The sequence below is a fragment of the Candoia aspera genome, chromosome 15 (genome assembly GCF_035149785.1).
Source record: "Candoia aspera isolate rCanAsp1 chromosome 15, rCanAsp1.hap2, whole genome shotgun sequence".
NCBI classification, from domain to species: Eukaryota; Metazoa; Chordata; class Lepidosauria; order Squamata; family Boidae; genus Candoia; species Candoia aspera.
Window position 1 is genome coordinate 4,381,499 of NC_086167.1, and position 27,015 is coordinate 4,408,513.

Genomic DNA, 27,015 nt, shown 5'->3' on the forward strand with positions numbered 1-27,015 from the left:
ATCCAGTCAAGTCCCCCAACGTGTCATGACACGTTGGGGAGGGAGAGTCAAAGTAGGAGCAATTTCTTTGAACTTTTGTACTCGAAGTGGAGCTTTAATTAACATTTTTTTCCCATTCGAAATTATTTTATCTACTTCAGGATAGTTGCTTCGAATCTCCTCAGCCACTCTGTGTAAACCATGTGCAAGGCATGTGATATGGATCATTTTCGGATAAAGAAGTTTAAGTCCCTTGGCTGCTTTAGACATGTATGGAGTGGCATGTTACAAAGAGAAGGATATTTCCCCTTTTTATACCATCTGGCCAGAGTAGTTTCATAGAATCATCAAAGAGCATAGCAAAAGTGGAATTGTTTACTTTTTGTAGAGTTTCACATGTTAGAAGAAATACTTCACCAGGCTTGTCACATTTCAGAATGCCAATAACAACATTGGCTACATATCTTCTGTTTACATCACTTGTTTCATCTATTGAAACCCATATCTTATTGTTGCCAACAGCAGATCTTATCTTTTCTAACACATCTTCATAGCAGGCAGAGATGTAATTTTTCCTTACAGTTGATTCATTTGGAATCAGGTGACTGGTGTATTTCTCCAAAAAATGCCTGTGACTACCACTACCTAATTTCCTTAAGGGAATATTTGAAGTAACCATCATTGTACAGAAATCCTTACAAAATTCTGACTGGGTATTTGATGAACCTGCAGTTGAAGAAGCAGCTCTCTCGAAAAGGAGATGTTGCCTGTTCTCAGTGAAGGTAAATCTTGCTGAACAGCTCTTGTGTTTCGTAATCACAACGTTGTTGAATATTAAAATGCTTTTGGGCTGATACCTTAACTTCATACAATTTATAAAACAAAATATCACCATCGCTACTGAAAAATCTGCTCCCCAAATTCTTGAACAAGACACCGTAATTTCACACTCATTGAACATCCACTTTTAGGCATGGAGAAATCAGATTGCAGCTCTCACGTGACTCCACCACCTCGAACACACACACACCTGAGTTGGGGAGCAAATGAGAAAAAGGAAAAAAAAGGGCAGATTCTCACTTTCTTTGCTGGCTTATCAGCAGGGTTGCCAATGACCAAAGTATGACCAAAATATGACGTGTCACAAAATTAAGCAGATATATGACATAACACCTTTAAAAAGTCAAAATATGACTTTTCAGGCAAAATAAAAAAGCATCTAATTCTCACCAGATTACTCTAAAACATGTTTTAACTTACTTATAAATTCAAATAAAGTTTCCAGAAAAAATATAACATGTCATAGAAATCCTCACCCTATTTATTAATACCATGGACATTTTAATGCCACTGGAAGATACTGCATGTCACCAGGAGTTGATGATGGTGGCCAACTTACTTAATAAACAGATAGATAATAAATTGTAGTACAATCTGGAATAGCAGCTTTTAAATTCAGCCAGATGTCTTCCAAAAGAATGCATCAAACCATTACAATAGAAAGAGATTTGTCTGATCCAGCAGGATTCTTAAATCTACCTTTTTAAAAGAAACCTTTAAAAAGTTAAGAAAACGGCCCCGTGGTCTGTATCTTCCTCCTTAACATGCCTTAACTGATGATAATCCCATCACCATCATCTCAAATATCAGCTTCTGAAAAGCATATAAAACTCCTGTTTTCCCAACTGAGATGATATTTTTAAAAATCAAAAGACCCGGAAAGACAAAACTCCCTTTGAGCCAAGGCAACTCAAGAGTAGCAGACGCGTTTCGTGGCTGGGAAAATAAGCAGCGGATCTCATTTGATTTGAGGGAACAGATCTCGATCCTACACACCTTTCCAGCAGTCAGCTCAGGGGGTGCCTGGGAGTTGTAGTGCCCCAAATTATGGGGGCGCCCCGCTGAAGAAGCCCGGCCGGGCCGGCCCTTTCCTTACGCCCCCGCCCCGCTTGGGGGCCGGCCGGCCGGCTCTCCGCCTCCCCGCGACCCCGAGGCCGCCCTCCGCGCGCCGCGCCCGGGCCGAGCGGCCTCCCAGCTCCCCGGCGGCTTCCCCAGCTGACCTCCTCCGGCTCGGCCGAGCGCGACGGGAAGCGACGCTGCCTGCGCCCAAGCGGGGACCGAAACCGGCCCGGCCCGGCGCTAACCCGCCGCCGCCGCCCCACCCGCGCGGCTCGGAGGCCGGGGGCGGCGGCGAGGGCGCGCCCGCCTTAACCCCTGCCTCGCCGCCGCTGGGAGGCGGCGCTCCGCACCCCGCCCCCCCCGGCCGCCGGAGCCTGTGCGCCGGGGAGGCGGCCGGGCCGGGCCCGGGTCCGCTGCCCGGGCAGGCCGCGCAGGAGCCCGGCGGCCGAGGCCCGCGCGGCATAAACAGCCGTCTTCGCACGGCCGAGCTTGCGAAGAGGCCGCGCGCCGGGGCTGACCGCGAAGCGAACCGGCAGACGGGCGGGCCCCGCGGGCTGGCTGAAGCCCGGGCTTGCCGGCGAGCGGGCGGCTCAGGACGCCCCGCGATGGCGGAGGCGGGGCTGACGCGACCGGACATCTGCGCCCGCGCCCCTTGCAGCGAGTCGCCCTTCTCCAAGTCACTCTTCGCGAGCGAATCCAGCCTCGGGCGGCAGAAGAACCGCCGGCGCAGAAAACGATAGACCAGTTCCGTCGGGGTGGACTAGATGGCCACAGGGGTTCCCTGATATCTCGTCGGAAGCCTACCACGTTGTGCTGGCGACCTGGAGGGAGCGTAAACCCAAGACAATAGATCGCTCATCAGAAGTGTGGAAGTACTTCAGTTCCCATCATGCCATGTGGTTGTGCAAGGAGATGGGAAGGGTAGTCCTACGCACGGGGAAGAACACCAACACTTCCGGGGGCCCAACTGAAAACGCGGAGCAGAGCAATAACAACAACAACTAAGCATCCCCATGGGGCGGCGACTGATAACCGGAAGAATATGTACGTCCCTATCTCTAGGCGTCTCCGGGCGGGAGTGATCCGGGCTCCAGAGTTTTCCTCCGGCTCAGTTGAGGATATCGCCTCTTTCCCCCCGCCCCTTTCGGTTAACCCGTTCATTGCTGGAGCCCAGGCGGCTTCACGCGGCTTCCTTCCTTGCCCACTTCCAGCTAAGGATCCGCCGCGGACTCTTCCCTACCGGTTGGTTCGCCTTGATACCTGCCTCTCGCGCCACGCGAGCACCGAGATCTCAGCCAGACGTTGCGTATCTGCCTCCAAACGGTCGTGTTAACCCAGTGTTTCTCAACCTCAGCAACTTTAAGCTGCGTGAACTTCAACTCCCGGAATTCCCCAACCAGGATGCTAGCTGGGGAGTTCTGGGAGTATCCACACAGCTTAAAGTTGCTGAGGTTGAGAAACACTGGTGTAACCTACAGACATTGGCAGATAAGGTTACTTGCTGATTTCTGGATAAATTGAGGTCGGAAGAAAGAAGCAAAGCTATTTTTTCCCACTGGTCAACTGGGAACTCTACCATTTTGGACAGCAAGAAGGCCCATCGCTTTAGGGTGCCAGCCTCTGAATTACCCGCTTCCACCATGTGCTTTTTAACATGGGTACTCTGAGCAGATTATGTCAGTCTCTTTTTCTACCTTGAAAAAACAAGGTTAACACCAGATGGGCCATCAAACAGCACAATACACCCTAATCAAGGAACTATTAACTCAGGCAATCAACCAAGCCGCAAACAACAGCCCAATCAAGGAACTCCCAGGGAGAGAACAACACCCCTACCAACACAAGCAGGGCAAGCCACGGCATATCAACCGAGAGCAAGGCCCACTCCCTCTTTGCACCGAAGATGTTGCCTCGTCTGGCAGTGAAAGGTCTGCAAGAAGAAAACAACCAGGCTCAGAGAGCACCAAGGACTCCAGAACAATGTTTTTGCTGCTGATCATCAAGGCTCATCAGTGTCCCATAGAAAGCATAGGAAGCAACCCCCTTTTTTACTGATTGCCTTTGCACTATGCCCTTAATGTGGTTATTGAATTAATACACGTTCTGGGTTCACACCACATATTGAACTGGATTTGGATTTTATTTTATTTGTGGTCAATGACCAGCAAAGTGGTTACAACACTAAATAAAACATCAGTTAAAAGCAAGCTCAAATACAATAAAAGCAATAAAACCCTAAGGACTGCCAGTTAAAATTTACATGTATACAAAGTAAGCAAAATAAAAACAGCAAGCAAAGTAGATCAGATAATAATAAACTCTATATTGAATTGTAAGTTAAGCCATCCAGAGGCTGGGTTTGCACAACATCCCAAAAAAAGTGACCAAGTTAATACTAGCCAAGCTTAGCATCTGCTAAATCATTACCTAAGCTAGTTATGTTTCTTGCATGAACCTGGCTTGTTTAACTGATGATGAATCCATTTGATTAAATGGAAACTAAACTCCACAAAAGCAGTCAGATTTCTTCTCTCCTGTGTGCATCCATCATTCCCTATAGATCTGCAAAGAGGATGAAACAAAGCCGTTAAGATTAAAAGAGATTAATTTTACTGTCTTTAAAGCAGCCTTTCAGTGATCCACAGAAACATGACTTCAAGCTCTTTATTCCAAAAGTCACATCAATCATTAATAGTCTAATACAGTGTTTCTCAACCTTGGCAACTTTAAGGTATGTGGACTTCAATTCCCAGAATTCCCCAGCCAGTTTATTTGCTGGCTGGGGAATTCTGGGAGTTGAAGTCCACACATCTTAAAGTTGCTGAGATTGGGAAATGCTGATTTAAAGCATAAGAAGCATAGGCGTTGTTTCAACTGTCCTAAAACAGAAATGAAAAACTGAGAACTGGCCACATTTTGATTATAATCACTGAATATCATTCAAAAGTACTGGAAAGTTGATACATATGATCCTTTTCCTGATCAGATTTGTGATTCAACTTTGAAGAAACATTGATAAATCGTGGCCAGATTTATCAGAGATTTCTCTTCAGAATATAAATTCTGTATCCAGTTTTCAACGTACAACTATTCTGACAGTACTATATTTCCAAAGTGTCGTAGAATTCAAGGAACTTTAGAGATCATCTAATCCAACCCTGTCCAGTGGGTATATGGCACCCCTAGGCCACATTGATTGATGGCACCACCTCCCATCGATGTGAAGATTCACATTTTTAGACTGATTAACAGCTGCTCTGTGAGATGTGATGTTGGCAACTACAGCTTGGCCCACTGCTACACCGGAGCAGAGTTGCCAACTATAGTCAATTGAAAATTGCTAAGCCTCAATGCAAAAACACCTAAAATCCTGTAAGTTTGATTCTTTAGATGAAATGTAAACCATTTTTCTTAAGGCCTTGATGCCCCCTAAGCTTTGGTACCCCAGGCCAGTGCCTTCTCGGCCTCAGCCTCAAACCCGCCGTGCCACGGCTATTGACGAATCTGCCAGTAGAGCATCCCTGATCGATGGTCATCCAACCTCTGTATAAACATCTGCAACAAAGGAACTTCCACCACCTTCCAAGACAGTCTGTTCCATTGTGGACCAGCTCTTATTGTTAAGGTTTTCCTGATGTCCCACCACAGTCTACTTACTTGTTGTTTCACCCTCTTGTTCCCGTCTTCTAGAATGCAACTCTGAACAATTCTGCCCCACCTTGTTCACACCTTTCAGATACTTGAAGACATCTATTGCCAGCCCTACAAGGTAGACCAGACTGAGAAACCAATGCCATGTAGGTCAGGACTCTTATTGTAAAGCTCTAGGAACAGAATCTTGCAAGTCTGAATGTGTTTCTCTCTCCCTCCCTTTATCCTCATGTGAACTAGGGAGGGGCTTGTCTGAGATGTTTCCTCAAGTGGTTTTCTTGACCAGGGCTCGTCCCTCTAATCCAGTGTTTCTCAACCTTGGCGTCTTGAAGATGGGTGGACTTCAACTCCCAGAATTCCCCAGCCTTCTGAGAGTCGACGTCCATCCATCTTCAAGTTGCCATGGTTGAGAAACACTGCTCTAATCTGACCATTGCCTTGGCAGTGGCTCTTCCTCCTGTCCTTCAAGGCCATTCCCCATTCCCTCTGCCCCATCATGACTCTCTTCAGTCTTTTCCAGGCTGAACATACCCAGTGCCTCCCATTGTTCCTCAAGCATGTTTCCTTCCTTCTCTTCTCGGTTGCTCTGCTCTGGACCTGCTCCAGTGAACCAATGTCCCTCCTTACTCGACACAATATTCTAGGTGTGGTCTGGCCAGTGCAGAATTGGGAGGACCGATGTCCAAACTTGGCACCCCAGCATCTTGCATTTACACTGATGAAGGCCAGACCTTCATTGCTCAGCAATTTCACAAGGTGCCTCTATTGTGCAGAAAGCTTGCCTTGGAACCCACATCTGATCCAGCATGTACCAGAAGCCACATCGGGGAGGAATCCAGATAAATGTCTGAAGAGTGAAAGAACTTTGGCTGTCATCTCTCAACTAATAAATATTTGGGATAGAACTAAACCTGTTTCTACAACAGATGAGGTGATGGATCAATGTGTTGACTCTTATGCCAAATTATATAATCATCTGATCTGGAGAAACTGAAGAACATCTGAGTAAGACATTACTTACAAAATTTAGGGATCAAGTATGTAGGATATTAATGAAAGCTTGAAGTGACATTTGGACTTTGAAGAAGCAGGACAGGAAGGATACTGATGTTCTTGAACTTTGGTGTTGGAGAAGACTCCTGAGAATACCGTGGACAGCCACAAAAACAAACATGTGGATCATCGAATAAATCAGCCCAGAGTTCTCCCTCGAGGCACAAATGACCAGGCTCAAATTATCCTACTTCGGACACCTTATGCAAAGACCTGGCGGCTCCCTGGTAAAGGTCCTGATGCTGGGAAAGGTGGAAGGAGAGGGAAGAAGAGGACGACCAGCAGCAAGGGGGAGGGACTCAGTTACAGTGGTGATGGGGAAGAGATATTGGAAGAGCTGAAAAACCAGGTTAGGGACAGCCTGTTATGGAGAAGATCTACCTTTATCGTTAAGAGTTGACATGATGGTGCACAATTATCAACTAAGTGTCATGTAAAGTACATTTACATCATTTAGTTTACCACCATCACCACCCGCCCCTTGTGATTTAGCTATCCTACTTAGGAAAATATGTTGTGGCTCAAGTTTTGACTTATGTTTTGTTATGCAACATCAACTTTAAAAGCTGGAATTCCTTGCCCACTGCAATGTGAGATAAATCCTGTTTTCTAAGAATATAGCTTAGTTTTTTAAGATGCCTCTTGGCAGTGGCTGAATTTGCCACATGGCTTCAATTCTTAAAGTACCCCGCAATCCGCTCCATTTCAATGGAGGAAGAAAACCACTTGGACTACATGACAACCTGCGCCACAAACTAGCAAAACGCAGTTTAGCCTGATTGGATGGGAGCATGGAGTATTTCTGTCTGCTGTTGTGCAAATCCAGGCAGCTGAGTTAATTCAATTGGTTAAATAAACTTGAGTTTAGTGGATCGTGTGAATGCACAGCAACAGGGAATCACACCAACTCAGCACTTCGCTCTCCACTCTTTAACATCTGTAAACACAGGACTGGGTTTGCACAGCCAACTGTGGCTTATTCAACAGACTACAGTTAAGCTATTGTTTAATGGGATGTTTGAACCCATCCCTTGTCTTTTCTTACATCAGTCTTACCAATTCAGCCACATTCATTTATTTCAGAATTATTAGAAGACGTGTACACATGTATAAAATATCTCATTTTTTTTAAAGAGTTTATTCTGGGAACTCTAGCACCATCTGTTAAGAAAGTTTTGCAATCCATCATCTTTTTTGTTTAATGTACAACAGAACCTCTGGCTGATTAGGAATAATTGCAGTTTTAAGAATACAAGCCTATATTCTAAGGTACACACATAATGTAAGCAATTATTCAAACTTCAATACTTGCATTTGAACTTTTCCCATCCTATTCAGAGTATTAGTACTTTGGAAGCAAATATATTGGGGTGTCCATAGGACATAGTTCAGAAAAGCCAGGGGGCTTCCACAGTGCAAGTAAAAGAAAGTGGGGCTTTGATCGCACTTTAACATTTTTAACTCCCCGGTGGATGTCCTTGAAATTCATTATTTGTACAGCCCTGCAAACCTATCTGCTCACAACTGTGTACAGCAAATCTCTCTAATTAATCCCATTGTAATTTGGGAAAAATATGAAAAGATACTTAAAATAAGACTTGCCATTGCTGATTCCTGCTCCTTTCCATTGTACGTTTACACACGTAACAAGCATGTCCCAGGCAGTGAAGAGTTACAATATATTATAAAAAAGTATCAGTAAATTAAAAAAATATTAAAAAGCATAAAATATAAAAAAGCATAACAACATTGCAATTATATAGGACAAACTTAGCTTGATTCATTTATCTATTTTGTATCTTGTGTTTTAAGCAGTCTAGGTTTTTTCCCTAAAAAAAGAAACTAAGTATTTTACAAACTGCTATTTGATCATGTGTTCAAATAAGCTTAATATACTATCATTAAAAAAAGCTCTGCAATTTTTTTTAAGAATAGGAAAAAAACTCTTTCATTTAGGTAAATTTACAACTGCACAGTTGCCAGCCAAATCTGTTCTATCTGCAGGACTGGCTTTTGTTCTGAATATAGTGATCTAATTTTCTTGGAACTCTGCTTAAGAAGGAAAAAAAAAGTGACACGTAGGAAAAATAAGGAATTGTATTTTACAGAAAATCTACCATTCAATTCTCATATTGTCATTGTTGTCTGTCCCCTCTATCTACCAAAATCACGGCAGAATTCTGCCAGATGGCACAACTTTTTAAAAATTTTTGAGAAAAAAGTATGCTGAAATACCATTGGAAAGAATACATGAATTTTAGAAGACTTGAAAAAAACAAAAGAGATTATTAAATATGTCAGAAAAGGTATGCCAATTTGCTTAAACAAACAGCCAAACCTATTTTCTACAGAACTGTAGAAAAAGTTATTGAGATAACTATATACAACTACTTAAAAAAAGGTGAAGCTTAGAAATGTTATGAAAGGTTGAAATGCCAACCTGGGAATCCTGGTTGAGGTTAGTGTGATAAAAATAGGAAAGAACATTACAAAGAAAGGGACATTTTCAACAGACTTTTTTTCACATTCCATTCGTATCACCTGCTGTATCGAAGGATCAAAGGTCTGTCTTGAAGGAAAGGATCAGACCATGGGTATCCATTAATCAGAGGCCAATGAAGGAGAGCTGAGCTCCTGGTCATTTCACAGTTGTGGTCTTGCAGTACAGAAGCAGTGCTATGCCCTTGCCTCCAGGGACACGTCCGTGTCCATTTTCATGGCTACAGGAGGTTGCCATTGTCATCTTCTGCCATTTCCCCCCCTCCCCACCTAGCTGGTGATCTCCTAGTGGTCTCCTATTCAAGTTCTAACCAGGCCCCAAAGGCATCTACCCAGGAGGGGCAGCCAGAGGTGCCTGGGATCCTCCATGAGTCTCCTTCCATTCACAAGCAGCTTCAGGGTTGAATGCACTCTCTGGATTATTCTGGAACAAAATGCCGTTGTGGGAAGTTTTTCTCACGTGCTTGCAGTCAGACCAGTTCGAGAATGATTTTACTCCTGCGGAATCCGGAAAGTGAGCGCTCCAAAGCCAGGGGCCTGTGAAAGGCAAGGAGGAGGGCTGGGGGCATGTTAGGGACTTGAAGCAGCGGATTGGGATGGGGACATAAGAAGAGGACTGGGATGCAGATCGAGAATTTGCATTCAAATCCAGACTATGCTCAAGCGGAGAAGGGAGCTGATGGAACCACCCAATTTGTTTTATTATGCAGTTCCTTTTATGCCTTGAGCAGTTAATCCCACTTTGAACTACATTCCCCAGTCATCCTGATCAATTTTATTTAAAGCTCTTACTTTTGGACTGACGTGACTTTAAGCGTGGCCAAATTTTGACGTGCAATATGTAAAATGTGCAGACTTTTGATTGATACGCTTACCTAATTAACCAATAAATCAATACTAGCTTCACGTGCACAGTGTGCTTTATGGACTGGCCACTGACTGCCGTAAGGAATCTCTCTTTCAAGGGTTTGCAAATTCTGGGTTTCTGTTATTCAAAGCAAGTGCCTCTTTCTTCCTCCCCCTCCTCCGCTCTTTCGTTCCTCTTCCACGTCAGCTCCTACCCACCCAACAGTTACTGTGGGGGTGGGGGGTGTTTCGGTACAGGCTTCCATCTAAGCGTAGTACAAGACCTGTGCTTTTCCCACAACAGCCCTGTGAGGTAGAATAGACTGAGAGAAAGTGGCTGGCTCATTATTATTCAGTGAGCTTCCATGGCGAAGAGCACATTCAAACCCAGGTCTCCCCACTCCTAGCCCCAGTACATAAGAGGGCCAGAGGGAAGATGGCCAGGAAGTATTTTCCATGGGCGCAGCAACCAGGACCAGGAATAACTGGCACAATAACCGACACTTAACCACACTTCATTTCAGGAGGAGGAAAAATGCCTGACAGTGAGCTCGCTCTGTTGCTAGAGCAGTCTCTTTGCAGAAATGATGGGTTCCCCATATGCGGATCTGAACAGCGCCCTCTTGAGGATGCTTTGTTTGGTTTTCCCGCACACAGAGGGTGGGCTAGATGATCTCTGTGGTCTCTATGACTCCCCAATAGTCAGATTCTCTGTTTGTTTGTTTTTTTTAACAAAACAGAGAATCAGACTATTGGGGAGTTGGTAAATAAATGAACGAATGGAGCCCTAACAGCCCCCCATGGAGCTGGCATTTTCCCCTTCCTTTCTGCAAAGGGGACCCAGCGCTTACCTTGCCTTCATGGAAGCTCCCCAGGCTGCCCCCCCCCCCCGAGTAAAGGCTGTTCTCTGCCCGCAGCTTCCGGATCCGGTGCTGCAGGCGATGCAGCAAGCGTGGGGGGGCCCGGTGGCTCTGGCCGACGAAGGGGCTGGTGTTTAGGGAGGGGGAGCCGAGCGCGCGTGCCGGGAGGGATTTGCTCCATCCCTAGGGAAAAGGGGGTGGGGGCAGAGAGGGGGGTTACAATCCTTCATCAGCAGGAAGCAGAGCAAGATGGCAGCCACAATGGTGCAATCAACGGCCCTGCCCAGAAACTGACAGAACAGCCCGAGTTTGCACAGCTCACCAAGTTATCGGACCCCCTTTCCTTTTTCCCAAAGGCAAAAGCTAAAAATGGGGTTAGGAGCATCTGGATGTTCTGTCTGCAAGCAAGCAGCCTGATCCAGACCAATCCTATGGGGTAGGAGGCTGCAGGGCACCGCCAGCCTGGTGCATTTCAGTTTTGGCTGGAAATTTGGAGATCTCTAAGTCCAACACGGCCAGTGGGCAACTGGCTGAGGAGGGCTGGTACAAAGGGTCTCTGAGGACTTCTGGCAACTGGAAACGCTTTTGCCCCATCATTTGCCAGCGATTCTGGCATTTGTCGGCCAAGCAATCTGGATGTTTGCTAGCACATCTTGCAATAGGGCAGGCCTTGTGACCCCCACTCCACCTGGGGAACCTTTCCCCTTTTACCATAGAGGAACGTCCTCCTCCTGACCCTGGAGTCGCCAGATTCTTGCAGGAATTGCTGGATGGACATCTGCAAGGGAGACAGGCACAGTTGTGAATATTCAAGGTTAGAAGCTTAGCTAGAGCCAGAAAAACTCAGCACTTGTGAGTAGAACATGAAAAGCAACAGAGCCTAAAACCCATGTGCAGAAGAGCAGCATTTCACCTATTGCCACATTCAGTCCCAAATTATATCATGGTTCACACAACTGCAAAAAGCAGTGATATTTAGAGTACACACTTGCAGGTCTGTAAAAAGGTGTTTATCCCCTTTTGGATTTTTGCATACCTTTGCTGCTGGATGTTATCTAAGCTTCCTGAGGCACCTACGTTGGACAGCTCTACTTATGAAATAAATGAAACCCACATCACATACATCACGATGACCCACGTGAAGCTCTGATAACATTTGGTGGGAAAGTTGTGCAAAAATCCAGAAATTCAAATAAGGGGAAATCTTCCTTCCCAGAACAGTAGTTTAGTATAGAGCAGTGTTTCTCAACCTTGGCAACTTTAAGCTGTATGGACTTCAACTCCCAGAATTCCCCAGCCAGCATGCTGGCTGGGGAATTCTGGGAGCTGAAGTCCATGCATCTTAAAGTTGCCAAGGTTGAGAAACACTGGTATAGAGAGATCCGACAAAGGTCTTTTCAATTCTGTGGAATAAATCTGAAGTATTTATCACTGTTCTTTCTGTGGTTTTAATTAACTAAACATTGTTTTATTTATTTTTCTTGAAGGACATATCCATGTATGTGCATTTACAAAACCAGGCCAAAGCTCATTCATTGCCCCTCTGTGCAGTAGCAAACGTTGGACTACAATTCTCACACAGAAAGTGCCAGCCCAAGCCTGATATGGGCCATCTGGCACCCTCCACTAGACTTGGTTCCAGCTCTCGGCACCCCGAACAGGGAACTGATCATGGGAATTCCTGGCAGCTGGAACCCCAACGCATATGGGGGGCACCAGGACAGGCAATCAAGTTGTGTCCTTTCTAGCGACACTCACCTCTCTGGCGCCCGGTCCAGGTCCTCCCCCAGCTGGCTGATGGGCGTGCGATCTGCCTTGACTTGTCCATCAGCCACGTTCTTCTGGGCTGGATGCAGCTCACCACCTCCCTCTCGATGTTGTGGGCAAACCGGGGGCTTGTCTTTCACCTGTCCTTCCTTCAACCAGCTGCGCTGCAAGGTGATGATGTCTTCCATGTGTTCCTGCAGGGAGGTCTGTCTGATCAGCAGGACCTCAGAGGCCACCAACAAGACAGTGACTTTCGATGCCAATTAGAGAAATCCAGCATTTAGATGGTGCGCTACCTTGGTGTACAGGTAGTCCTCAACTTACAACAGCAATAGGGACCAGAAAATTCGTTGTTAAGCAGTGTGGTTGTTAAGTTGTGCATCAGTGACCAAACTCAATTTCACAACATTTTTTGTGGTGGTCGTTAAGTGAATCATGTGGTTCCCCACTGATTCTGCTTGTCGGAACCTGGCTGGGAAGGTAGCAAATGGCGATCATGTGACCCTGGGATGCTGAAACCGTTGTAAATACATGCCAGTTGTCAAGCACCCAAAGCTTAATTGTCTGGCTGTGGGGACACTGCGACAGTTTTAAGTGTGAGGACTGGTTGCAAGTCACTCTTTTCAGCACCATCGTAACTTTGAATGGTCGCTAAACGAATGGTTATAAGTTGAGGACTGCCTGTAAGTTGTTAAAGACATGAGGTAGAAACCAGGAGACTATGATTTCTAGTCCTGCCTTAGGAATGAAGTTAACTGAGTGACCTTGGGCCAGTCACTCTCTCTCAGCCCTAAGTAGGAGGCAATGGCCAGCCACTTCCAAAAATGCTGACAAGAAAACTGCAGGGACTAGCCCAAGCAGTCAGCCAGGAATCACAACTAACTCAAAGGCACAAACTCTGTCTCCTTCTCTCTCTCTGCACATCACTTGAATCCTCTAGATCCCCACAATTTAAGCTTTTCTGTTGACTACTTTACCCGGCTATAAAAACCAGCTATTTTATCATTCACATGCCAAGGTATTAAAGAGCAGAATTTAACTTCTAAAGGAGGGTCTGATTTGCTGGTTAAAGCCTCGAGGTCAGAAACAGGGCACACTGCAGCATTGGATAAAACCACCTCTGCTAAAATGTTTTAATTGACCTCACATTCTTGTGAAACCTTGAACCCTTTGCTCTAAGGCAGCCTCCTGAAGCAAAAAAGCCAGGACGGTCTCTCTTCCGGCCCATCATCTTGCCTTCACAAGTGCTTTGAAGCCCAAGTTCCTCAAGCAGGCAACATGCACAGGCACTGCTTAGGGCAACTTTGCAGCAGTTCTGCTCTGGACCGGTGCAATTCCACAACTTTGGCCTTTGCCGAAACTGGAACCAAGTTAGTCTTTTTATTTTGCAACAACACAGCTCTGCTGGAGACCCTGTGAGAAGTTTGAATCTTGCTGGGTGAAACTCTGGCCTTCCCGCCTCTTGGGTATCACTCACATGCTATTAGTTCATTCATCTTTCGAGGGGAAAGGCAACTTTGCAGCTTTGCAGCTCTCAGCTATTGCTCCAATTTTACTGTATATGACTTAGGCAGCTAAATGGCACATGAGCTAAGAACCAGGATCAGCAGTAGCTCAGGGTGGGGGCTTAATTGAACAACATTTTTTTGCATTCCCTATCAAGTAAAGATGATGACAAGAGAGCTTCAAGTGGGGTGCTGGGGAACAGAACTGGATACACTGTAAATGCTGTCAGTCAGGCTGAGCCAGATGGTTTTATTTGGGATTGCTGCCTTCCTTTTTCTTCATCTTTTTGCAAATACAGGTGGTCCTCATTTAGTGACCACAATTGGGACCAGCAGCTCTGTCATTAAATGAAGTGGTCGCGAAGTGGGAAATCACATGACGGTGATTGTACTTTCCTTCTCCCCACTCCCCGCTCTTTGGAATGCTCACCCCAGCGCTGGGATAATGAGCAAGCAGGGAAGTATTTACATTCATTGGAAAGGAGGGGATTGCATGAGAGTAAGCAGGGTGGGCACACAGTGGGGAATACACATTGAAAGCAATGAGCTGGTGCCAGCGGCCACTAGCATGCTAGGCAAACAGCCCAATGTATTCCCCACTGTATGCCTGCTTACCCTCTTCTAATCCCTTCCTCTCCAATATCTCTACTCTGCAAGGGGGGGGAAAAGGAAAAAAAAACGGGTCAGGCATATGGACTGTAATGGTGATGACGTGACTGAGGGACACTGTGAACGTCGTAAATGCGCGCTTTGGTTGCAAAATTATTTTTTTCAGCACTGTCGTAACTTTGAACAGTCACTGCATGAAGCAGTTGGTAAGTGAGGACTACCTGCAAACCCTTTTAAAAATCCCTATGTTTGGCTGCATTCCTTTCAAAAGGGAACTTCTAACTTGTTGCTAAAAAAGCTGCATGGCTGAGTCTATGAAGTCACCTGGAGTTGACTTAACTTAAAGGCTTTTAATACATACTAGTGTGCAACAATGAACAAGCATCCTTGTATCCGAAACCAGCAATGCTGCGATGCACCGAGGCGGTTTCCGAAAGCAGAGGCATCCCACGGCCCAACCGCCTGGTGCCCAAGAGCAACTCACTTGAACCAGCTGCTCCTTCAGGGCTTCCAGAACTGACTGACTCTCCCAGCGAAGCTGTTCTTCCTGCTGCCTCATCTCCAGCTCCTGAAGGAGGGAGAGTCGAGCAATTTAATGACTCGGAACAGAAGTATGGATTGACTTTCCCCAGCCCTGAAAGCAGGAGGACAGGCCAGATGCAAGAATCCTAGAAGAGATCTTAGAGATCATCTAGCCCAGCCCTTGCTCAGTGCAGGACCCGGAATAGCATCTCTGACACAGGATCATCCAGCCTCTGCTTGAAGGTTGCCCGTGAAGGAGAAGTCGCCCCTTCTTGTGGCAGCCTGTTCCACTGGCTGACAGATCACACAGTCAGGAAGCAGGACTCTATGCGTCTAACGGTGGTATAGCAGAGAACTCCAGCTGCTTTCAGTTGGCTGGGCTGAATCTCCCCCTTCAGAAGCTCTACCTTCATTTGCAAATAGCTAAGCCCCCCACCAACCCAGGCCCTTCTGTGGGGTCCCACTTGGGTACAAAGCTATAACCAGAGTTGGGTCTAATGCTGTACACCTGGCATCTGTTGGCCTAGCAATTTGGAACGCATTGGCAGCTTGGTACCCACTACCTCCCAAAATTAAGTAAAAGTTTTATTCAATTTTAGATGGTCAGAATTTCTTAAGAGAACCATTTTGTGTGAGATTTTGTGCAAGAACATGGAAACTGTGTATGGTCAAGCAACTGGGCAGGATTCCAGGTGATTTCAAAAAGGCATCTGGGCCATCATGTGAGGTCACCCAGTGGTGCTCTTGCCCTGCAAAAGATTCCCTGCCTGAGAAAAACTGGTCATTGCTATGGCCGGAATGGCCAATTCACGTCCCATGCATCACATGCAGAACCCTGGCAATGCTTTGGGGGGTTCTAAGCACTCCCCAAGAGGGGAGAACTGAAACACCTTAAGCCTTGGGTGGCTTAGAGACCAATGTCACCCCTCCCTTATCATGGTCTAAAATTAAACTAATTTCCCCCACTGGCAAGGTCTTCAAGTCTTCCCCCAAACCCCAAACTGGAACATTTTGGCTCCACCCAACCCAGGACAGCCATGATTCTGCAGTCACCAGGCTTCAAATACTGTGTATGTATATATTTTAAAATGCCCTATCCAGCCAGGAAAAATAATCCACCCCACCGCCCCTCAAATACCATTTTAAAAAGTTTACCCCCTTGTCTGTTCAGGCCACCAGCTGCCTTCCACTCACCTTCTCTCTCTGGTTCTGGAAGATGCGCTGCCTCTGCATCTCCAGCTCATGGTTTAGGTCCTGGACATAACTCTGAATTTCTTCACTCACCTCTTGCAGGGCCTGGAGGGCAGCGCCGGAGGAGAGGGGAATGGTGCCCCTGAGAAAGGAAATGGTGCCAGTCATGTAATTTGCCTCTTTGGAATTATGACATGGTGACACGTGTGACATCCTGGTGGCTGGTCATCACGGAAGTTGTAAAGAGGCTAAAAATGGTTGGAAAACTAAAAGGGCAGATTTACAAGTTCAAATGAAACTTGACCATGTTTGGGACTCAAACACGAAGAAAATAGGGGTGAAATATTAGTGAGGAACAGGAAAAGAATCCGGCCACTATCAAAATCAAGAACAGAAGTCAGTGAAACCAGATAGGTAGATACAAATGAGTAGGAGGGGTTATGAGAAGACAAAACAGGATGGGCAATGGGTGTGATCTTGTAACCTGCCTTTGACTTTGGGCCTGCCGAGAATAGATAAAATGGGGGTTTTCAAACTTTTTCAGGCCAAGGAACCTGTAAGATTAAAAAAATATTCCTGGAACCCCTGATTAAGAAATAAAGCTCTAGTGATAGAAAGTTGGCTGCACTCAAGTGAAATTCCCCTCCCCCCAATTAAGTTTGCATGGAACCCCGGGGTTCCACGGAACCCTGTTTAAAAAAAACTACTTTAAAACACCCCAGAAAAGCAAAAATCAGTTAATTTGGGAGTAGCATTGGGCTTTTAAGAGCTGAAATATGTGTCTTAAGCCTTAAAATTGTGCAAAAAAAAAAAGTGAAAATTTGCCCCCTCACCAGGCACTACAAATTTATTTTACTGAGCTTCCAGGCTCCAATCATGAACAACTCTGAATGATGCATGTCCCAGCCTCCATGAATTGGGTTAAAAACAGTACAATAGGAAGAAACAAATCAATAATCGTACCACCATCAGGGAGCACCAGGAACTATCATCAGTGCAACCCCGCATCAAAACACTTTCCGCTACCAGAGGGAAGGCCCCACCATTGCAGCCCTTAAGAGTGACAGCAGATCCAAGTTTTGATGCCTTGCAAAGGGGCCTCAGCCCGTCGGCTGGAGGTTGCCTGCCTTGCAAAGGAAACAATAGACTCGTGACAATGAAGGCACAGAGCACACCAGACCAGACCAGACCCTGTCTGCTATTTACCTGTACAGCATGTGGGGCAGCAGGACTGCCTTCCCAGGGAGGAGGTCTTGGAGCTGCTGACACGCCAAGACGACCCGCGTGGCCAAGCAGTGATCAGCCTGGTCAGCCTGGGCCTGAGCTTCCTGCATGCAGAGGGACATCTGGCTGCATTCTGCCCGCAGGTGCTGTTGATCTCCCTCCATCTGTTGCAGCTTGGCTCTCATTTGGTCTCTTTCTTGCACCCTTTCCTGAAGGAAGAAACACCCAAGAATCTGTTTCAGGAATCAGAGATGCTCAGTAGACTCAGTAGGTAATGCTCTTCAGCACAGGAAAGGGTCATAGCTCAGGAACAAGGCAAATCCTTTGTGTGAGAATATCACGGGATAGTTGGGCAGGACTCCTATCTGAAGCTCCTCGGGAACAGCTGCAGTCAATAAAGACAATTCTGAACTCAGCCTAAGTCAAGGTTTCTCAACCTTGGGGACTTTAAGATGTGTGGATGTGAATCCCATTGCTGGATGGGGAATTTCTGGGAGTTGAAGTCCATACGTCTTAAAGTCCCCAAGGTTGAGAAACACTGGTCTAAGCTCAGAGCCAAAGGTATAACTTGAAATCAGGCATTTAATCGTATTCTCCAACAACTGTACCACCTAATTTGCTTTTATTCTGACTGCTGGGGCTGAATTTTGCTGTAGAATAGGCGTGGTCAATGGCCTTTTTTGAGGATTCAGAAGTCTAATCATGCGGTTGAAATCTGTGGTTATGAGAAAAGGGGATGGAATATTATACAGGTAGTCCTCGACTTACGACCAGTCATTTAGCAACTGTTTGAAGTTACAACAGCACTGAAAAAGTGACTTACGGCCAGTCCTTGCACTTACGACTGTCACAGTGTCCCTGTAGTCACGTGATCAAAAGCAGGTGCTTGGCAACTGGCTCACACTTATGATAGTTGTAGCGTTCCAGGGTCACATGATCGCCATTTGCAACCTTCCCAGCCAGCTTCCGACAAGCAAAGTCAAATGGGGAAAGCCAGATTCACTTAACAACCACAGTGATTCACTTAAGAACTGTGGCAAAAAAGGTCATAAAATTGGGCATGACTCACTTAACAATCACCTTGCTTAGCAACAGAAGTTCCAGTCCCAATTGTGGTCATAAGTTGAGGACTACCCTTAAAGCAAAACGTCTCTTCACAATCCCCTGGCTTTGTTTCTGCAGGGGTCGGGTGTTGCTGTTCTGCAGGCAGGGTAACCCTCACCTGCTCCAGCTCCTCTCGTAGTCTCTGAAGAGCTTTGGCTTTCTCCTTCTGCAAGGCAGCCTGGAGCTCTTGCAGGCTCGCTCTTTTCTCACCCTCAAGCGAACGGGCCTGGGTCACCAAGCCTTGGATCTTCTGAAACACACAACACAGAAGGGAGCCGTTCTCCTTCCTGCCTTGCTGTCCTGCTGGCTCTTTTGCTGACCTGCAGAAGTACCCTGAGGAGCACAGGGGGGCTGCCAGCTTCTCCACTGAATTCAGGCAAACATGCCTGCAGACCTTCTCCCGCCCTCCAGGGAGGGGTCTCGTTCATCAGGTTTATCATTAAGAAGTTAAGAGCTGATGTCCCAGATGAGTAAGTCCAAACTCTTTGATCAGTGAAGTCGTTAAGGCATCATCTCTGTGAGTTGTTTGAACCTCCTTTTCCCAGAATGCAAGATGGAAGGGCTAACCTTCCTGTTCCAAAGAAGGATATTCAGACACCCATCTGCTCACCATCAATACCGTTTTGTGATACTCCCACTTTTTCCCAGCCCCAGAGGTCTCTCTTCCATCAACCCAGTTGCCTGGTTCAGCCCAGAGATTCTCACCCTACGGAGGTCAGTAGCTTCATTCCGCAAAGCACTGTTGAGTTTCTTCTCCTTTGCCAGGACACTCTGGAGATCCACCCACCTCCTCTGGTCCTGTTCCCCCAGGGCCTCCCGCTGCGCCTGGAGAGCTGCCTGGGTGTTGGCTTCCCACGTCTTCTGCTCCTGGAGCAGCGCATTCTGCACCTGAGAAGGATGGGATTCAGTGATCTGTGCCCAGAGGACACCCACAGTGACCAGCAAATCCACAGCACAAGGTTGGGTCCAGGGATGGGCTGGAGACTGATTTCTTCTGTCCATCAACATGGTATTCCCACTGTGGTTTCTTCTGCAATATATGAGCTTGATGCAGGAGGATAAAAAAAGCGTATAGCTGATTACATAAAAAAAGACAAAAGCAAAGCAATAAACAATCAGCAATAATGCTAAGCAAAGCTGCCCCTCGCAGACAAAACTGGCAAAAATTGTACAGGAGATCAAGACAAGTCATTGTTCCTTTCCGTCTTGAGTTGATCAGACCACCCCTAAATATTGTCTCAATTTTGGGGCACGGCATTTGAGGAAGGACATTAATAAAGAACAGTGGGAGGTGCTGGGTATATTTAGCCTGGAGAAGATCAAGGGGGAGCCTTGACAGATATCTTCAAGTATGGGTTGTTATGGAAAAGAGGGGGTAAATTGTTCTGAGTTGTTCCAGAAGACAGGGCGAGAAATGAAGGGTTTAGATTGTAAGGAAGAAGATTTTAGTTGGACATCAGGAAAAAAGTCCTAACAATAAGAAGGGTTCCGCAATGGAATGAGCTGCCTCAGGAAGTGGTGGACTCTCCTTCGCCGAAGGTGTTTAAAACAGCGACCGGGTGGCCACATTTTGAGATGCCATGTTAGATGCCATGTTACATGCAGAGGCAGGGGGTTGAACTAGATGATCTCCAAGCTTCTTCCCATTCTATGGTTCTGTGATCAGGGTGCTGATGAGATAGGAGGCGGGAACACCGCCTGTGACTCAGCCTACCAGCTCCTTGGCCTCCAGCTTCAGGGCCATTGCCTGCTGCCGCATGGTTTCCTGCTGCTGGGTGACTTCTGCCTCTCGCTCCTGGTTGGAAAGAAAACAACTACAGTGGCTGGATTCATACAACACAAATCATGCTTAAAACGCATGATGGTTTGGAGTGGGGTGTGAGCAACCTTGTTCTGCATATCCAACTTCACAGAGCTGTTGTGATGTTAAATGGGAAGTTCCTCGCCACCCAAATATCTTGCCTAAAATCCCCTGGTCAAAAGGCAGAACAGAAACTTGTTAATGCTTCCACAAAACATTGGCTCTACTCAGGGCATGGCAATAATTACCTCGATGACCTTTTGAAGATTTTCAATCTCCTTCTGGAAGGTGACGGCTTGCTCCCGAAGGGCGCTGACTTTAGCCTCCTCCAAGCTCTCTGCAAGCTGGAAAACAGATGGGACAAAAAATCAATTCCTTAAAGCAGGCAGTTTTTCCTCCCCATGATGGGTAGCGTGGGAATGTAATAACCAGATCAATGTGTTTGTGTATTTCTTTAGGAAGTCAGCCTTGAATCATAAAATCAATGGAGCAATAATGAAAGCCACTGATTATGCACAGATGCAGAGAACGTGATCAGACATACTGAATTTGACACTCAGGAAAGAAACATTACTTTTTATTGAAAAGAGAATCTTAGATGAAGAAAGTTCGCTGTGCTTTTTATCTTAGCCACAGAAGCAGAAAAGATCAAATAATGTTAAGCAAAAGAAAGGTAAAGTCTCCTCTATGTCAGTTTTGACTCCTTGCAACTCATGGACAACATCCGTGCAGTTCTTTTTGCAACAATACCAAAGTGGTTTGTCATAGCCTGATTCCAGGATGTTTTTTTCCATTTCCCAACTTTGGGATTTCCTCCTACCCAAATCCTAACCATATCCAACTCTGCTTAGCTTCCAGGCCTAGAGAAGGTTGCCTTAGCCTGGACACAAAGGAAAAAGATGGTGATTTGCATAGTCCACCCTCAAAATTGAGAAGTTGAAAATCCAAGATGGTGACCGGATGCCGGACGCCGGTCTAGGGCGGGAGACTCCCTTTTATTTTTAAGTTTTTAGACCCTTTACCCCCAACTTTGGCCTCGGGCTAGGGTATTGGGGGAGTGCAGAGAGCTTGACCCCCATACCTGATGTGTGGGTGCTGAGAGCGGGGGAACCCTCCTGGACAGAGCGGCGGTGGCGGCGAGCAGCGGCAGGTGGCGAGGAACCCTGCTTGGCCCCTTTGGACTGCGGCTTGATAGCGGCTACCCCTAACATCGTTGGAGGTGGGAGCTCCCTGCCTTTGCTGGAGCTTTTCCTCCTCTCCAGCCTGGCGGCGCGACGAGCAGCGGAGCAGCGGGCCGGTCCTGTCGGAGCTACTTTTGAGCAGCTGCGTGGCTCAGGAGCCAGCCCCGACAAGGGCCCCCCGACGCGGTATGCGGAGGGCTGATCGGGGCAGTGTGACGAACGGCTCGACGAATGGTCGGCCCTGGCGGAGATGGAGCGGTCGACCGGACCGGCCTTGGCCATCGGACGAGCCCCGTGACAGCACTTTGGCTGGGTGTGGTGGAGGACGGAACCTGGACCTCGTCATTATCCTGGACTTTGTGGACAGCTGGCTGCCTGGAGGGGCTTTTGCGGTCTCTGTCTGTCGGCAACATCACGGGCAGCGCAGGGGGAACTGCCTGGGGCCTTTGGCCTCTAGACCGTAAAATTGCTGGAGTTTGGCTATCCCCTCCCAGTCTCCTTATCCTTTCAACGAGGTGTGGTAGAGATTAATAAGGTCCCTCCAAGGTGAATGGGGGCTCCTTCCCTGTGTGTGAGAGACGGGGGTGGAGTCCGAGTGTGAATGCGCTGGTGTGTTAGAGCACCCCCCCCCAGTGAGAGACGGGGGGGAGGGGTAGTGGATGTGATGCCCCCTGCTGCCGAGTGAGAGAGGCTGGGCGGGCATAGTGAGCGTCCGGGTGATGGTTGGGCCTATCAGCGCTGAGAGAGAGAGCTGGTGCACTGGGGGGCCCACCATCCCCTTGTGGTTGTTTGTAGTGTGTATGGTTGTGATTGTATGAGAGGAGGGAGGGACCCCTACCTCAAGCCAGGAATTCTGGTGGTCCAGAACTGGAGGCAGCTGGACTGGTGGAGCCTGAGGGATGTAGGGGGGACATTTCATCGAGGTGGTGACAGGCAGGGGATGCTATGACGGGAGCCGGAGGGTGAGCCATCATAGAGGAAGACGCCCCAGGTGTTTATTACCTGTGGCGTGTTCTGACGCCCTGGTGACCGTGGGATTCTCATATGCCACCCCCCTCCGCAGGGAGGCAGGACCCATTCGGTTGGTCCGCCCCTGGCGACTGATGGACCCAGTGAGGTTTCAGAGGGAGCTGGGGGTTGTACCCAAGGATCTGCTGCACGATCCAGCGGAGGCCCTGGCTGCCGCCTGGAATAGGGAGGCGGCCGGGGCCTTGGACAGGATCGCGCCTGTGCAACCTCTCTTATCCTATCGAACCCGACACTCCCCGTGGTTCACGGAGGAGCTGAGGGTTCCGAAGAGGATTAAGAGACGCCTGGAGCGCCGCTGGAGAAAGACAAAGACCGAACCTGACCAGACACAAGCTAGAGCCACTACCTTGTGGTGGTAAGAGCGGCGAAACGGCAGTATTTCTCTGCTCTTACTGCATCCACAGAATGCCGCCCAACGGCCCTGTTTAGGGTCACCCGATCCCTGTTGGGGAAAGGGGATCCGTAAAATCATCTACAGGGCCGTGCTGAGGAATTTTCGGGGCATCTGCAAGATAAAATTGCTTGGATTCGCTCTAAGTTGGACTCCAAGTGTGGGATGGAGTCTGGGGAGATGCCTGGGGAGCGTACTTACCCAGTTATCTGGGAACAGCTTGATCCTGTTGGACCTGAGGAAGTGGACAAGATCCTCCAGACTGTAAATGCCACGGGTCAATTAGACCCGTGTCCCTCCTGGCTGGTGAGGCAGCTCGGGAGGTGACATGTGGTTGGGCCCAGTCGATGGCAAATACATCCTTGCGGGAAGGGGTGTTTCTGGCGGCCTTTAAGGAGGCATTGGTACGCCCCCTCCTCAAGAAACCATCCCTGGACCCTACCGTGCTGGATAACTTTTGTCCAGTCTCCCACCTCCCCTTTATGGGGAAGGCGGTTTAGAAGGTGGTGGCACTGCAGCTCCAGAGGATCCTGGAGGAAGCGGATTATTTAGACCCCTTTCAGTCAGGTTTCAGGCCAGGATATGGGACAGAAACTGCATTGGTCACACTTATGGATGATCTCTGGCGGGAGCGGGATGGAGGCAGTGCATCCATCCTGGCTCTCCTTGACCTCTCAGCAGCCTTCAATACCATCGACCATGGTATCCTTTTGGGGCGGCTCAGGGAGTTGGGGGTGGGTGGCGTAGTCTTGCGCTGGTTCACCTCCTTCCTCCAGGGATGATCCCAGTCGGTGTTGATAGGGGAGGAGAGATCGGGCTCACGGCCCCTCCTTTGTGGGGTGCCGCAGGGGTCGGTACGCTCTCCTCTCCCTTTTAACATCTACATGAAACCGCTGGACGAGATCATCCGTCTCCACGGGATGAGGTATCATCAACATGCTGACGATACTCAGTTATATATCTCCATCCCGGGGGAAGTAAGAGATGCTGTGACTGCCCTCTCCAGGTGCCTGGGGGCTGTGGGGGCCTGGATGGGGAACAACAGGCTTCAGCTGAACCCTGGTAGGACGGAGTGGCTGTGGGCTAATGGCCCCTCTGCTCCAAGGAACTTGCCATCTTTATTGCTGGATGGGGTTGCTCTGCCCCAGACAGACCCGGTGTGTAACTTGGGGGTCCTCGTGGACTCACGGCTCCTGCTCGAAGAGCAGGTGGCAGTCGTGGCCAGGAGGGCCTTTGCGCAACTTCGTGTTGTGCGCCAGTTACGCCCCTTCCTGGAGCGAGAGGCTCTTCGAACGGTCACTGATGCCCTGGTCATCTCCCATATAGACTACTGCAATGTGCTGTACATGGGGCTACCCTTGAAGAGTATCCGGAAGCTACAGCTGGTCCAGAATGCAGCCGCGTGGGCGATCTTGGGTTTCCCAAGATCAGCACACGTCGCTCCTTTGCTCCGCGAGCTGCACTGGTTGCCAGTATGCTTCTGGGTCCAATTCAAGGTGTTGGTTATCACCTTTAAAGCCCTACATGGCACGGGACCAGGTTACCTGAGGGACCGTCTCATCCTCGTTACATCAACCCATCCCACCTGCTCATGCAGAGAGGGCATGCTGAGAATTCCATCTGGCAGGGTCCAGGAGGCGGGCCTTCTCTGCAGTAGCTCCCGCCCTTTGGAACACCCTTCCCCCAGAAGTGAGGCTGGCCACCTCTCTTTTGGACTTCAGGAAAGGATTGAAGACCTGGCTTTGTCACCATGCCTGGAGTGGGGAGAGGAAGAGCCACTCTTGGGTTGGTTGGCTCCCTAGTCCTGCCGAGGCCGATCTTGCTCCCCTCTGGGTGGTATTAGATCTCCCATTACTTGGATCTCATTACATTTTATATTTATTTATTGATATAGATATTTGTAGATTAATGATATTATTATGATCTTATTAATTTTAAACTGTTTTATTGTGAACCGCCCAGAGTCTCCCATATGAGGGAGATGGGCGGTGATAAAAATATGATAAATAAATAAATATGATAAATAAAATCTCAGTTTTCTGCTGTGAAACCCATAGGAGAGGGGGGGAAAGGCAATAGCCTTTGCCAGTGCTGAGACTTCATTTCACATCAAGCCTCACTGAGGGAAGCAAGGTCTACACAGATTCTGGGAAAGACTTTTGGAAAAACTTTCATGCTGGTCTGGGGTAAATACAGGATCTTGGAAACTGCAGGAGGAATTTCCCACCCTGTTCATTAAGGCTTTGCAGGACTGGAAACGCTTCTTCCCAGCTTTCTCCCCACCTGGGCTGAACCACCATTTATGAGGTAAGCTGCCAACAAACCCCTCTTCTGCCTCTTGATGGTTGATCTCCTCTCTCGCTTCCCTTCCCTTCCCAGACTCCCCACAATCTCTCACAATTCCCAGAGATTCAACATGCCATGCCAATACCTCTTGCAAAGCCTGGTTTTTTTCCAGCTGTGTCTCTTTCCGTAGCTGACAGAGCTCTTTCTCCTTGCAAGAAGAAAGGAAAAATAATTACTCACTCATTCGCAGCGGTGGGGGGGGGGGACGTCTTTCCCTGCAATCCATGGAAAACCTCAGGGTAGAGGGTCGCCTGGTTTGTGGCTGCACCCAACAAATTTGAAAATCAAAGATCTTCCAGAAGATCAAGTCGCACTTGTATAAGCCTTGTTTGTTTTTGTGTTTCTCTGTATGTTTGTCTCTTGGTTTTGTTGGCCATAAGAAAGTTTTGTTTTATCTATCATCTATCTATCTCTTCTATCATCTATATATCTATATCTATCATCTATCAAGAGGGGACGCAGTGGCGCTGCGGGCTAAACCACTGAGCTGCCGATCGGAAGGTCAGCGGTTCGAAACCGCGCGGCGGGGTGAGCTCCCGTTGCTAGTCCCAGCTCCTGCTCACCTAGCAGTTCGAAAACATGCAAATGTGAGTAGATCAATAGGTACCGCTTCGGCGGGAAGGTAACGGTGTTCCGTGTCATCATGCTGGCCACATGACCACGGACGGGTCCTTAGGGACAACGCCGGCTCCAAGGCTTAGAAACGGAGATGAGCACTGCCCCCTAGAGTCGGACACGACTGGACTTTACGTCGAGGGAAACCTTTACCTTTACCTATCATCTATCTATCTCTTCTATCATCTCTGTCTATCATCTACCAATCTCTCTTCTATCATCTACGTCTATCTATCTATCTCTTCTATCATCTATATATCTATATCTATCATCTATCTATCATCATCTATCAATCTCCGTGTTTCTCAACCTCAGCAACTTCAAGATCCGTGGGTTTCAACTTCCACACATCTTGCTGAGGTCGAGAAACACTCATCTAGAGAACAGGACAGTTTGTGTACAACTGCCCACCCCCCCAGTGCAACGGGCAAACGTTGGGAGGCCCTGGGCTTTGAACTAAGTCACTTTGGGGCCTGAGTCGGAAGGGGAGGGAGCGACAGGCCTGCAGTGCTTTCGGTCTGAATGCAAAAGGGGACTCCAGACCACGGGCGTGCGCAAGCAGCACCTTTCAACGGCTCCCTCGACCAGGTGCCCCTTTTCCTGGGATTGCTCTGCCTGCACCGTTTGGCTAAAGGCGCTGCCGACACAGCCCCCACGATGCCTCCCAAACCTTTGAGTCTGAAGCACTGCCCAGCCCTGGGACATCCAGCAAAGCGGAAAGCTAGCCAGGAAAATCCACCAGGCGCGTATTGCGAAGGAAGGATAAAGAGAACCTTCTCCTGGGATCCCTCTTGATGAAGCCGCTCCAGCTGCTGCTGGTGTTCCTCTCTCAGGCTCTGTACGGCGCAGTCCAGGGCCGCCTTCTCCGCCTCCAAGACTGAGAGGGTCTTGTGCATCCTCCCTATTTCCAGATCCTTTTCGCACAGCAGAGCCTGCAAAACCA

General features: G+C 48.0%; 2 protein-coding genes across 2 annotated transcripts in view; one reads left to right on the forward strand and one right to left on the reverse strand.

The window, feature by feature from the left end:
* PES1 (pescadillo ribosomal biogenesis factor 1) overlaps positions 1-27,015 on the forward strand; it is a 426,838-nt gene that overhangs the window by 146,978 nt on the left and 252,845 nt on the right. The window lies entirely within an intron of this gene.
* Positions 9,574-25,713, reverse strand: LOC134505879 (adenylate cyclase, terminal-differentiation specific-like). Its single transcript, XM_063315815.1, has 12 exons — positions 25,543-25,713; positions 20,768-20,854; positions 20,424-20,504; positions 19,415-19,597; positions 18,828-18,959; positions 17,588-17,814; positions 16,385-16,523; positions 15,153-15,236; positions 12,546-12,748; positions 11,499-11,565; positions 10,779-10,970; positions 9,574-9,618 (listed from the first exon to the last, which is right to left on the reverse strand). Exons 3-12 carry the CDS (start codon positions 20,466-20,468, stop codon positions 9,574-9,576), a joined length of 1,317 nt encoding a protein of 438 aa, XP_063171885.1. The 5' UTR covers positions 20,469-20,504; positions 20,768-20,854; positions 25,543-25,713.